Below are 12476 nucleotides of genomic sequence, written 5' to 3'. Positions count from 1 at the left end.
TTGGAGAGCTCTTTGGTCTTGGCCATGGTGGAGAGTTTGGAATCTGATTGATCGATTGCTTCTGTGGACAGGTGTCTTTTATACAGGTAACAAGCTGAGATTAGGAGCACTCCATTTAAGAGTGTGCTCCTAATCTTAGCTCGTTACCTGTATAAAAAAGACACCTGGGAGCCAGAAATCTTTCTGATTGAGAGGGGGTCAAATACTTATTTCCCTCATTAAAATGCAAATAAATTTATAACATTTTTGACATGCGTTTTTCTGGATTATTTTGGTGTTATTCTGTCTCTCACTGTTCAAATAAACCTACCATTAAAATTATAGACTGATCATGTCTTTGTCAGTGGGCAAACGTACAAAATCAGCAGGGGTTCAAATACTTTTTTTTACCTCACTGTACATTAAGGTCACCATTGCGACATCAATACTGCACCCTCAACTTCAAAACTCCTTTGCTAGTTATACAATCATGTAACTAAGACATTTGCTAGAAATAAACTTGAAAACGATATATTGTTTAATTGAATAGTCATGACTGGTTCGAGATGACATGACGAAGGATATCATTGCTACTTAACGCAGATCCAAGTTCAGTTTTGAGATCCACTAGCGTCATTGTAGTAGGGTTAAGCTGGACATTTCTGACTGGTCTTGGAACTGTGACAACGGACAGCCTCTCCCCGCTTCGCTAATTGGGATGTGTACTGATTTTCCCAACACAGCCAGAGGGAGCATCTAAGTCCCCGGAGGAGCCGCCAAATGTTTGTTCCCTTGGATTGTCGGCGTGCAGCAGTGAAAGCTCATTCGCAAGCTTTTAAATGTATAATATGCGACATGTTCGTTGTTGTCACGGGGAAAGGGCTGATGGATACCTTCATTTGTGAAAAATGTATTGAACTTGATGCAGCTAAAGAAATGATTATTAACTCTTCATGAAGAAATAAAACATTTGACCAAGCGCCTTAAACTGAATAAGGATTCTATGAGACTATCGGCATCTTTAAATGATTCCTATCAAAAACATCCAAGAGGCTCATAATGGGACCTTCCTGGACTATGATCAATTTCCGCCACTGCACCCCTCTACTAGCTTGAGCCAGAAAATATCTGCTCACTGTTCGACTCCAGGTGAGCGTAAATGGATGCGTGTCGGAACCAGAAAGAAGAAGAATCGTTCTCGGCACGCCTGCCTTCTTCCCCCGCATCCGGATTTAAGACTTTCAAATCGCTTTGAGCCCATGTACCAGCTGTCTTCTGCCGGGGCCTTGGGTGTTCCCTCCATGGCTGTGGATGCCCCTCCAGCTACCTCTCCCTGTCCTAGTCAATCAACTGCCTGGGCACAGCCTGGACCACCGCAGCCCCCTTCTGCTGGGCCGTGCTCTCTGGAACAGAGCTCTGTCCCTTTGGCGGTTGTGGCCTACACGCAGCCGGCGTCTCAGCAGCCCTCTTCTCAGGTGAGTTCTGTGGCTCTGGCCTCGCAATCTGCTTCCAGACACGGCAGAGGCCGGATCATTCCGGCAATTGTGATAGGGAGTTTGATGGTGAGGCATTTGGCTGTACCTGGGGCAAAGACTTTGTGATTTCCTGAGGCAAAAGTTCAGGATATCATCATGTTGCTTCCCGAGGCGGAGAGTCAGTCACCGGGAGTTGATACTGTCATGGTTCATGTGGGGTCAAATTACATCACGAAGGGCAGCTCAGAACAGCTGAAGATGGATTTTAAAGAACTGATTGGGTCTCTACTTGACACCAACAAACGCCCCATAATATCTGGCCCTCTGCCCTCCCTAAATCGTGGCATTGAACGGTTCAGCAGACTTTTAGCCCTCCATAACTGGCTACGAGACTATTGCAGCTCTCTGGGTGTCACATTTATTGACAATTTTGATACCTTCTGGAAACAAAGCTCGTATTATAAGGAGGATGGGATCCACCTAAATAATTTGGGTTCCTGGATCCTTTAACAGCATTATAAGGCTGCGTTGAGACAATGACATATCAATGACCCAAGTCCAGCTCATTTAATCCCTACATTTGTGTCGCTGAGTTACAGTGAGGGAAAAAAGTATTTGATCCCCTGCTGATTTTGTACGTTTGCCCACTGACAAAGAAATGATCAGTCTATAATTTTAATGGTATGTTTATTTGAACAATGAGAGAGAATAAAAATAAAAAAAATCCAGAAAAACGCATGTCAAAAATGTTATGAATTGATTTGCATTTTAATGAGGGAAATAAGTATGACCCCCTCTCAATCAGAAAGATTTCTGGCTCCCAGATGTCTTTTATACAGGTAATGAGCTGAGATTAGGAGCACACTCTTAAAGGGAGTGCTCCTAATCTCAGCTTGTTACCTGTATAAAAACACACCTGTCCACAGAAGCAATCAATCAGATTCCAAACTCTCCACCATGGCCAAGACCAAAGAGCTCTCCAAGGATGTCAGGGACAAGATTGTAGACCTACACAAGGCTGGAATGGGCTACAAGACCATCGCCAAGCAGCTTGGTGAGAAGGTGACAACAGTTGGTGCGATTATTCGCAAATGGAAGAAACACAAAATAACTGTCAATCTCCCTCGTCCTGGGGCTCCATGCAAGATCTCACCTCGTGGAGTTGCAATGATCATGAGAACGGTGAGGAATCAGCCCAGAACTACACAGGAGGATCTTGTCAATGATCTCAAGGCAGCTGGGACCATAGTCACCAAGAAAACAATTGGTAACACACTATGCCATGAAGGACTGAAATCATGCAGTGCCTGCAAGGTCCCCCTGCTCAAGAAAGCACATAAAGGGCCGTCTGAAGTTTGCCAATGAACATCTGAATGATTCAGAGGAGAACTGGGTGAAAGTGTTGTGGTCAGATGAGACCAAAATCGAGCTCTTTGGCATCAACTCAACTCGCCGTGTTTGGAGGAGGAGGAATGCTGCCTATGACCCCAAGAACACCATCCCCACCGTCAAACATGGAGGTGGAAACATTATGCTTTGGGGGTGTTTTTCTGCTAAGGGAACAGGACAACTTCACCGCATCAAAAGGGACGATGGACAGGGCCATGTACCGTCAAATCTTGGGTGAGAACCTCCTTCCCTCAGACAGGGCATTGAAAATGGGTCGTGGATGGGTATTCCAGCATGACAATGACCCAAAACACACGTCCAAGGCAACAAAGGAGTGGCTCAAGAAGAAGCACATTAAGGTCCTGGAGTGGCCTAGCCAGTCTCCAGACCTTAATCCCATAGAAAATCTGTGGAGGGAGCTGAAGGTTTGAGTTGCCAAACGTCAGCCTCGAAACCTAATGACTTGGAGAAGATCTGCAAAGAGGAGTGGGACAAAATCCCTCCTGAGATATGTGCAAACCTGGTGGCCAACTACAAGAAACGTCTGACCTCTGTGATTGCCAACAAGGGTTTTGCCGCCAAGTACTAAGTCATGTTTTGCAGAGGGGTCAAATACTTATTTCCCTCATTAAAATGCAAATCAATTTATAACATTTTTGACATGCGTTTTTCTGGATTTTTTTGTTGTTATTCTGTCTCTCACTGTTCAAATAAACCTACCATTAAAATTATAGACTGATCATGTCTTTGTCAGTGGGCAAACGTACAAAATCAGCAGGGGATCAAATACTTTTTTCCCTCACTGTATAATGCGTCAGGAAATGTACATTATCCTCGGGGCGTTGGAAGACACAATGTAAATAACCTAATTTATGTCCCTCTTACTGCCCGGAATGCCTCTGCTGATCCTACAGCTATTGTATGCAGTAATCATATGCCTATGAACCACCAAGTGCTAACAGTCAGTATCTGGATAACGTGTGAAATGCTTGATAATATATGTGATTTCAATAGAGAGGTATACTTTCTGGGTGATTTAAATATTGACTGGCTTTCATCAGCCTGCCGACTCAAGAGAAAGCTTCAAACTGTAACTAGTGCCTGCAACCTGGTTCAGGTTATCAATCAACCTAGTTACAAACAGTGCAGGAATGAAATCATCAACATGTATTGATCATATCTTTACTAATAACAGAAATGTGTTTGAAAGCAGTATCCAAATTCATCGGATGTAGTGATCACAATATAGTAGCCATATCTAGGTAAGGCTAATATTGTGTATAAGAGGTCATACACAATAAGTTTTGTAGTGATTCCTATGTTGTTGCTGTGAAGAGTATTTGTTGGTCCGTGGTGTGTAATGATGAGCAACCAGACGCTGCACTTGACACATTTATGAAATTGCTTATCTTAATGCACCCATTAAGAAATTACTGTAAAAACGGTTAAATCCCAGTGGATTGATGAGGAATTGAAAAATGGTATGGTTGAGAGGGATAAGTCCCGTGTAGCTCAGTTGGTAGAGCATGGCGCTTGCAACGCCAGGGTTGTGGGTTCGATTCCCACGGGGGGCCAGTATGAAAATGTATGGACTCACTAACTAAGTCGCTCTGGATAAGAGCGTCTGCTAAATGACTAAAATGTCAAATGTAAATGAGGCAAAGAGATGGCAAATAGGTCTGGCTGTACAACCGATTGGCAAACGTACTGCAAATTGAGAAATCATGTGACTAAACTGAATAAAAATAAGAAACTACACTATGAAACAAAGATAAATGACAAAGAATTACAGTAAAACACTTTGGAGCACCTTAAATGAAATGTTGGGCAAAAAGGCAAACTCTGCTCCATCATTCATTGAATCAGATGGCTCATTCATCACAAAACCCACTGATATTGCCAACTACTTTAATGATTTTTTCAATGGCAAGATTAGCAAACTTAGGCATGACATGCCAGCAACAAAAAAAAAAAAAAAAAAACGTTGACACAACACATCCAAGTATATCTGACCAAATTATGAAACACAAGCATTGTAATTTTGAATTCCGTAAAGTAAGTGGGAAGAGGTGAAAAAAATATTATTGTTGATCAACAATGACAAGCCACCGGGGTCTGACAACTTGGATGGAAAATGACTGAGGATAATAGCTGACGATATTGCCACTCCTATTTGACATATCTTCAATTTAAGCCTACTAGAAAGTGTGTGCCCTCAGTCCTGGAGGGAAGCAAAAGTTATTACCCTACCTAAGAATAGTAAAGCCCCCTTTGCTGGCTCAAATAGTCAACCAATCAGCCTGTTACCAACCCTTAGTAAACTTTTGGAAAATATTGTGTTTGGGAAGGCCATTCAACAAGCACAGCACTTACACAAATGACTGATGATTGGCTGAGAGAAATTGATGATAAAAATATTGTGGGGGCTGTTTTGTTAGACTTCAGTGCGGCTTTTGACATTATCGATCATACTCTGTTGCTGGAAAAAAGTATGTGTTATTGCTTTTCACCCCCTGCTATATTGTGGATAAAGAGTTACCTGTCTAACAGAACACAGAGGGTGTTCTTTAATGGAAGCCTCTCCAACAAAATCCAGGTAAAATCAGGAATTCCCCAGGGCATCTGTCTAGGCCCATTACTTTTTTCAATCTTTACTAACGACATGCCACTGGCTTGCATGTATTCGGATGACACAACACTATACACGTCAGCTACCACATCTACTGAAATGACAGCAACACTTAACAAAGAGCTGCAGTTAGTTTCAGAATGGGTGGCAAGGAATAAGTTAGTCCTAAATATTTCAAAAACTAAAAGCATTGTATTTGGGACAATTTATTCACTAAACCTCAACTAAATCTTGTAATGAATAATGTGGAAATTGAGCAAGTTGAGGAGACTAAATTGCTTGGAGTAACCCTGGATTGTAAACTGTCATGGTCAAAACATATTGATACAACAGTAGCTAGAATGGGGAGAAGTCTGTCTATAATAAAGCGCTGCTCTGCATTCTTAACAGCACTATCAACAAGGCAGGTCCTACAGGCCCTAGTTTTGTCGCACCTGAACTACTGTTCAGTCGTGTGGTCAGGGGCCACAAAGAGGGACTTAGGAAAATTGCAATTGGCTCAGAACAGGACAGCACGGCTGGCCCTTGGATGTACACAGAGAGCAAACATTAATAATATGCATGTCAATCTCTCCTGGCTCAAAGTGGAGGAGAGATTGACTTCATCACTACTTGTATTTGTGAGAGGTATTGACATGTTGAATGCACCGAGCTGTCTGTTTGAACTACTGGCACACAGCTCGGACACCCATGCATACCCCATAAGACATGCCACCAGAGGGCTCTTCATAGTCCCCAAGTCAAGAACAGACTATGGGAGGCGCACAGTACTACATAGAGTCATGACTACATGGAACTCTATTCCACATCAAGTAACTCATGCCAGCAGTAAAATTCGATTTCAAAAACAGATACAAATACACCTTATGGAACAGCGGGGACTGTGAATAAACACAAACATAGACATGCATACAAACACACGATAACATACGCACTATACACACACACGTACACATGGATTTTGTGTTATAGACATGTGGTAGTAGAGTAGAGGCCTGAGGGCACACACTTAATATGTGGTGAAATCTGTTATGAATGTGTTGTAATGTTTTTAAAAATTTATAACTGCCTTAAATTGGCTGGACCCCAGGAAGAGTAGCTGCTGCCTTGGCAGCAGCTAATGGGGATCCATAATAAATACAAATACTGTATGTACACAGTCTTGTACCCTTAAACCTTTTTCAACTGACTATCGTATTTGTTGTTTAAATCTGACTTTATTAATTTAATGAGTAATCCAGGAACAACGTAATTGACACGCAATGACTACAATGAATGGCTAAATGACTTCCGGACACTAAGGGTCTGCGGAGCTCCTCCTCTTCCTCACCACTCCACAATAGTGACCTATAGCAACCCTCCATATAGGGTTGGAGCCAGCAGCCAGAGCCCAGGGATATGTAATGGCTGGCCTCAGCTGGTGGTGTAACAGTAAAGTGTGCTGCTTAGGTATTGATCCAGGTTGGCTAGATCATAAGTGAATGCTGGGAAGCTGACTTCATGTGCCTCACTGCCTGGGCGGGCAGGCGTCTTGACTCCTGAGTGGCCGGTGGTGGTCGGGGACGGCTGTCTACAGACTCCAGCTAGGGCAGGACGATGCCTTTTTAATGCTCTTCATTTCGCCGTAAACTGATGAATGTGGCTCCATGCGGTGAACCTTCAACCGCCACGACCAGATTATTAAAAAAATAAAAACTATCAAGCTTTTTTGCAGTTTTAAAATCAACCTGCCGGGTCATTATTGTTGTAAAGTTCAACGCATAGATTTGCAGAGTAACAGTTTGAAAAGTTAATCTGTAATAATAGTCTACTACGTTCACGACACTTCTGATAAACTCATTTTCGAATAAAGTCAATGTCCATGCTCTCTGCAAAGGTCCCTTGTAGGACATTAAACTAATAAAGCCTTTACCTCTAGAGTCTATAGCATCAGATAAGAGATCAGAATCGTAGCACTGCCTTGACAGTGAGTCTGTTTGAAATATCTCTGTGCTTCTACCAGGTTCAAAGGTGATGCTGCAGAGAGCCTCACGTATGACTACAGTACCATCAGTGCCTCTGGCTATTCTACCTGCATGCCATCTCTGCTCTGGGTATTCCATCTTTTGAATTCTACAGCGGTGCCCTCTCTCCTTCAGCTTCATTAACAGATCTGCACGTGTTGTTCATGCTTCACTGCCCTACTGCCCTGACATCCTTGAGCGAGAGAGAGAGCGCGGGTTAGAAGGTTTTGTTGTATTCTTCTATTCCCTGCTTCTCCCTGGATAAAACCAGACGTGCTTTGGCGGCTAACCTTCACGTTCTTCAACTCCCTCTATGCGAGTAGGCAGGGAAACAAAAGGAGAAAGAAAGAAAATGGCCGCCGCACACTCGCAGTTCGGTCTGAGGTATTTGTGAGGGAGAACAGTGGCTCTAATTGGTAAGCAGGGAGCCTTTACTCCATATTGAGGGGAATTGTCGCCGGAGGGTATCAAAGGTAGAACTATTCTTTTCAAATGCCACAGTGTTTTGTTCCAGGCTCGTTTCAAAACACCTGGGCTACATTTCCCACTCAATACCAACTAACTGTGGGGCGGCTGATGTAGCTTCATTAGAGGCCTCTCTCAATGCGATGCAAATAAATGGAGTAAATGGAGTCTGTGCCTTCACAAAAGAGAGAAATAATGATTTCCTGTATTTCATAACATTTATTAGCATGTGGGCTGTGTAGCTACATTGTCTTTCACCGTGGGTAGCTGAGCTTTCAGACGTTAGCGACTAATGAGCGAGGGCTCTGAGAGGCAATTTCACAAACAATGTTGCCACGTTACTTTGCTACATAATGACACCTAACCTTTCGAATATGAGCCACGATTGGTACCTAATATGTAGTGCCACCTAAGGCATCCACATTGTGTTTCACGTTTAAAATAGGGAGTAACCGAACTGAGGATTGAATTAAATAGTGATATTATGCCGCTCAGATCCTGTCTTATAGGTAAGAATTACATCTAAAGGCATTTAACCTTTTCTTCGCCTTAATCATATCTTGCCGACGTTCCGGTGCAGATAGGGTTCTTTGGGGGATCTCGCTGACAGGAAATTATGAAAAAATAAAATAATTTGACCTTCCAGGGAGAGAGAGAGAGAGAGAGAGAGAGAGAGAGAAAAAGACTGAGGAGTTTTCATGGCTGGTAACTCCAGAGGACAGCAGCCTGCCGAGCAGAGAGCTCAGATAATGAGGCCACTCAGTTCAGCCTCTTACTCCGGAGTAAAGACATTCTATTCACTAAAGACTCCAAGGAAAGACACTACCCACCGAAGACTCCTTAGTCTTTACTCCAAAGGAGTCTTCGGTGGGTAGTGTCTTTCCTTGGAGTCTTTAGTGAATAGAATGTCTTTACTCCGGAGTAAGAGGGCCCGGAAGGTGGTTTGAGTAATATATTGTATTTTTTTATCACTAAAGATCACAAAGCAAAGACTCTACATTCAATAAAGACCACCAAGCAACACTGTTCACTAAAGATCACCAAGCGAAGACATTCCTATTTGAGGCCATAGAACAGGGAGAGTTCATTCATCAAGGAGCCTGGTGGTATGGCGTTGTGTGGGTGAGCGGTTTGCTGATGTCAACGTTGTGAACATAATTCCCCATGGTGGCGGTGGGGTTATGGATTATGGGTTATGCATTTTATAGATGGCAATTTGAATGCAGAGATACCATGACGAGATCCTGAGGCCCATTGTCATGCCATTCATCTGCTGCCATCACCTCATGTTTCAGAATGATAATGCATGGCCCCATGTAGCAAGGATCTGTACACAATTCTTGAAAGCTGAAAAGGTCCCAGTTCTTCCATGGTCTGCATACTCACCAGACATGTCACCCATTGAGCATGTTTGAGATGCTCTGGTATCTGTAACCAACAGATGCATATCTGTATTCCCAGTCATGTGAATCCCATAGATAAGGGCCTAATGAATGTATTTCAATTGACTGATTTCCTTAAAGGAACTGTAACTCAGTAAAATCTTTGAATCAAATCAAATGTTATTTGTCACATGCGCTGAATACAACAGGTGTGGAACTTACCGTGAAATGCTTACTTACAAGCCCTTAACCAACAACGCAGTTCAAGAAATAGAGTTAAGAAAATATTTACTAAATAAACTAAAGTAAAAAATTAAATAAAAGTAACACAATAAAATAACAATAACAAGGCTATATACAGGGGGTACCGGTACCGGGTCAATGTGCGGGGGTACAGGTTAGTCGAGGTAATTTGTACATGTAGGTAGGGGTAGTGTGACTATGCATAGATAATAAACAGCGAGTAGCAGCAGTGTAAAAACAAAGGGGGGGAGGGTGGTGTCAATGTAAGTAGTCCGGGTGGCCATTTGATTAATTGTTCAGCAGTCTTAAGAATGGTTGCATTTATATTTGTGTTCAGTGTAAACTGATTTTGGTTTTCCTTTATTGTTGCTTGTCAAGAAGGTTAACAAGCTATAATTCATTACCAAGCAACTGGCAAGATTATTTTGTTGACCATTAGTACACTGTCTTAACTAAGTATTTGACTCGTATCCATGGATACAGACGTAGAAGAAAAGTAGAAAGTCAAGATGGCATACACTATCAGACTAATAAATACGCTCTAGCAATGCCAAAACAATACAGTATCCAGTCACAAGTGGAGCAGCGGTTGTTGCAACCCACCTTCCTCTTTCAGTACAGTATTCATTAATATGATTTGGCAGTAACTGATGTAGTTGGAATTTGTGCACAACTTCTTTCATGAGATTGATAGTAAAGAGTTCAGGCTTGGATACATTTTGAACATCCATGAACAAACTATGTTATATGAAAGTATATGCAATGGAACTGCCCATTTTGGCAAACAACGCCACTTTATCACGCTTTATCAAACTGTGCTCAGCAGTCTAAAAAGCCTCTCTACCTAACTTGAGTATTATTGTTTAGCGAAAGGACAACTCTCCCTTTTTGTTGATAAAAAGTAGAGAATCTTTCAGAATCTTCCCTCTGGTGTGGAGACGATGAGAGGAAGAAAGATGGAAATCCATTTTCCTCCCAGGGCCCACTGCGCCTTAAAGGTTAATCACTACACCAGCGATCTCCTCTCCTCATCTCTCCTTTTCTCACAAAAAAATCTTGTCACTTTTGTCATTTTTCTCAACTTCCCTCACCATTAGGTCCTTTCCAGCTGTTAGCCTTCCCACACTTTTTTTTCCAAAGGTGTCTGAAGTATGCTAGCTCTCCTCTGTTTCAGGCTCTCTCCCTCTCCTATCATCTTGTCATCCTCCTTCAGTGTTTGCTTTCCCCACAATTGACCCACCAAGCACTTTCCGCAGTATATGCACTAAAGCTAGTTCTCCTGTCCATCTCCTTCCCTCAATCTCTTCTTTCACACTTCCTCCTCTTCACACCAATCCCCATTTCTCTCTTCTGCCCTCACTCCTTTCTTCCCTCACTGTTCTGATTCGCACTACTCCTCTTCCAGCAGTATTTCTAGTAGCACAAGCTTCAGCCTTTCTAGGGACACAAGAGGCGCCTCTCCCCCTCTTTTTCTCCCTTCTTTCCCAGCAGTAGCACCTACAGTGGATTTGCCCGGGGCCCTAGTCTGTTCCAGCCTATCCACTGGTATCTCTATTTCCCTCTCCCTCCCCCTCTCTCTGCTCGTCAACACCGCAAGGCCAAAACAAGTGGCAAGAGAGAGAAGAGAGTGGCAATAAGAAAGGGACATCAAAGAGAAACACCATAACTCCAACTGTTTCCCCGGAAATCAAGACGAGAACGGTTTCACAGTATTTGGGTTTCGCCCCTGAGCAAAAGCAGTCTGTTGAGAGCAAGAGACAACTTGGTGGGGATGATGCTGATTCCAGTTGCCGGTGGTGATGTGGGTGTGTCAGTGCGAGTGATTCTGAGGAGAGACGAATCGCTAAGAATGACTGGATCTGAGGGGGTAGGGGGTAAATTACTCAGTGTTGGGATTGGACGATGATCTGATATGGGGAGACAGACTGTAGAGAGTAGGGCCCAGAAATACACACATAAATTGGCTGTAGTGTTGATTGGTACAGGTGGCTGGCTTTCGCTGAGAGAACAATTTAAACTAATTGAATGTAAAGCCACACGCCCATGTAATCGGGTGAGTGAAATGGCCTATCATTTCACAGGCTATCATTATAAAGCTGGTCGCTAGTCAAACAGCCTCTATCATGGCCAATGACAGGGGTGTTATGAGGTGCATCGCAAATGGCACCCTATTCATTATATTCCTACTGTTGGTCAAAAGCAGTGCACTATATAGGGAAACACTACCATGGTGAGAGCTATACCTTGCGTGAGTAGTTGCAGGGTCCGGACTTCCTCTCTGACACGGAGCTGCAGGACCTGCTGGAGGATGTACTGCCGTTGGCCCTCCTGCATGATGCCCATTCGCTCCAGCTTCCTGTCCGTCAATCTCATCAGAGCCCGTCCTGGATGGAAAGAGGGAGAGAGAGAGCGAAAGAAAGGTTCAAACCAACCCCTCCTCATGAGATAAACAGACTGATGAGGAGTCTCTCCCACCCAAAACAAACACCATAAGTAACAATATATTTTTAATGAAATTGATAAATTGTTTGGAATAGGAACACACTTAAAATCTCTGAAGCACCTCAAGGTGAACTAAAGCATAACTGACCAAAAGGACTGTCTCTCTGAATGCTGCCTTCAACTGCATTCAACTTTGCTACATACAATAAGCAGCACAAGATATTAATCCATGAAATATCCCATTTAACATTTCCATTATGTGTAGATCTCATCAAGGGGACTATTCTCAAACCACGAATAGATAATTCACTAGTCCACGGTTCCCCAGGTGGTTTTATTTGCCCCTCCCCCACAAGTTTTCTGAGCAAAAAGTTTTTGGACATCAACTGTAAAAACACCAGGAAATCAGCTCCAAGTGATTTTAATTTGGGAAATCTGTTCCTAAGTATTTCCACGCTTAATAGAGAGA

At 43.0% G+C, this 12476-nt stretch overlaps 1 protein-coding gene across 1 annotated transcript in view; it reads right to left on the bottom strand.

Moving 5' to 3' along the window:
• Positions 1-12476, bottom strand: part of samd12 (sterile alpha motif domain containing 12) — a 136932-nt gene that overhangs the window by 71233 nt on the left and 53223 nt on the right. The window contains exon 4 of the mRNA XM_041902992.2: positions 11809-11949. Within this exon, the coding sequence (XP_041758926.1) occupies positions 11809-11949 (141 nt within the window). The remainder of the gene's footprint in view (positions 1-11808; positions 11950-12476) is intronic.

Source organism: Coregonus clupeaformis, chromosome 17 (assembly GCF_020615455.1).
Source record: "Coregonus clupeaformis isolate EN_2021a chromosome 17, ASM2061545v1, whole genome shotgun sequence".
In the NCBI taxonomy this organism is placed as follows: Eukaryota; Metazoa; Chordata; class Actinopteri; order Salmoniformes; family Salmonidae; genus Coregonus; species Coregonus clupeaformis.
This window is presented reverse-complemented; position numbering and strand designations above follow the sequence as displayed.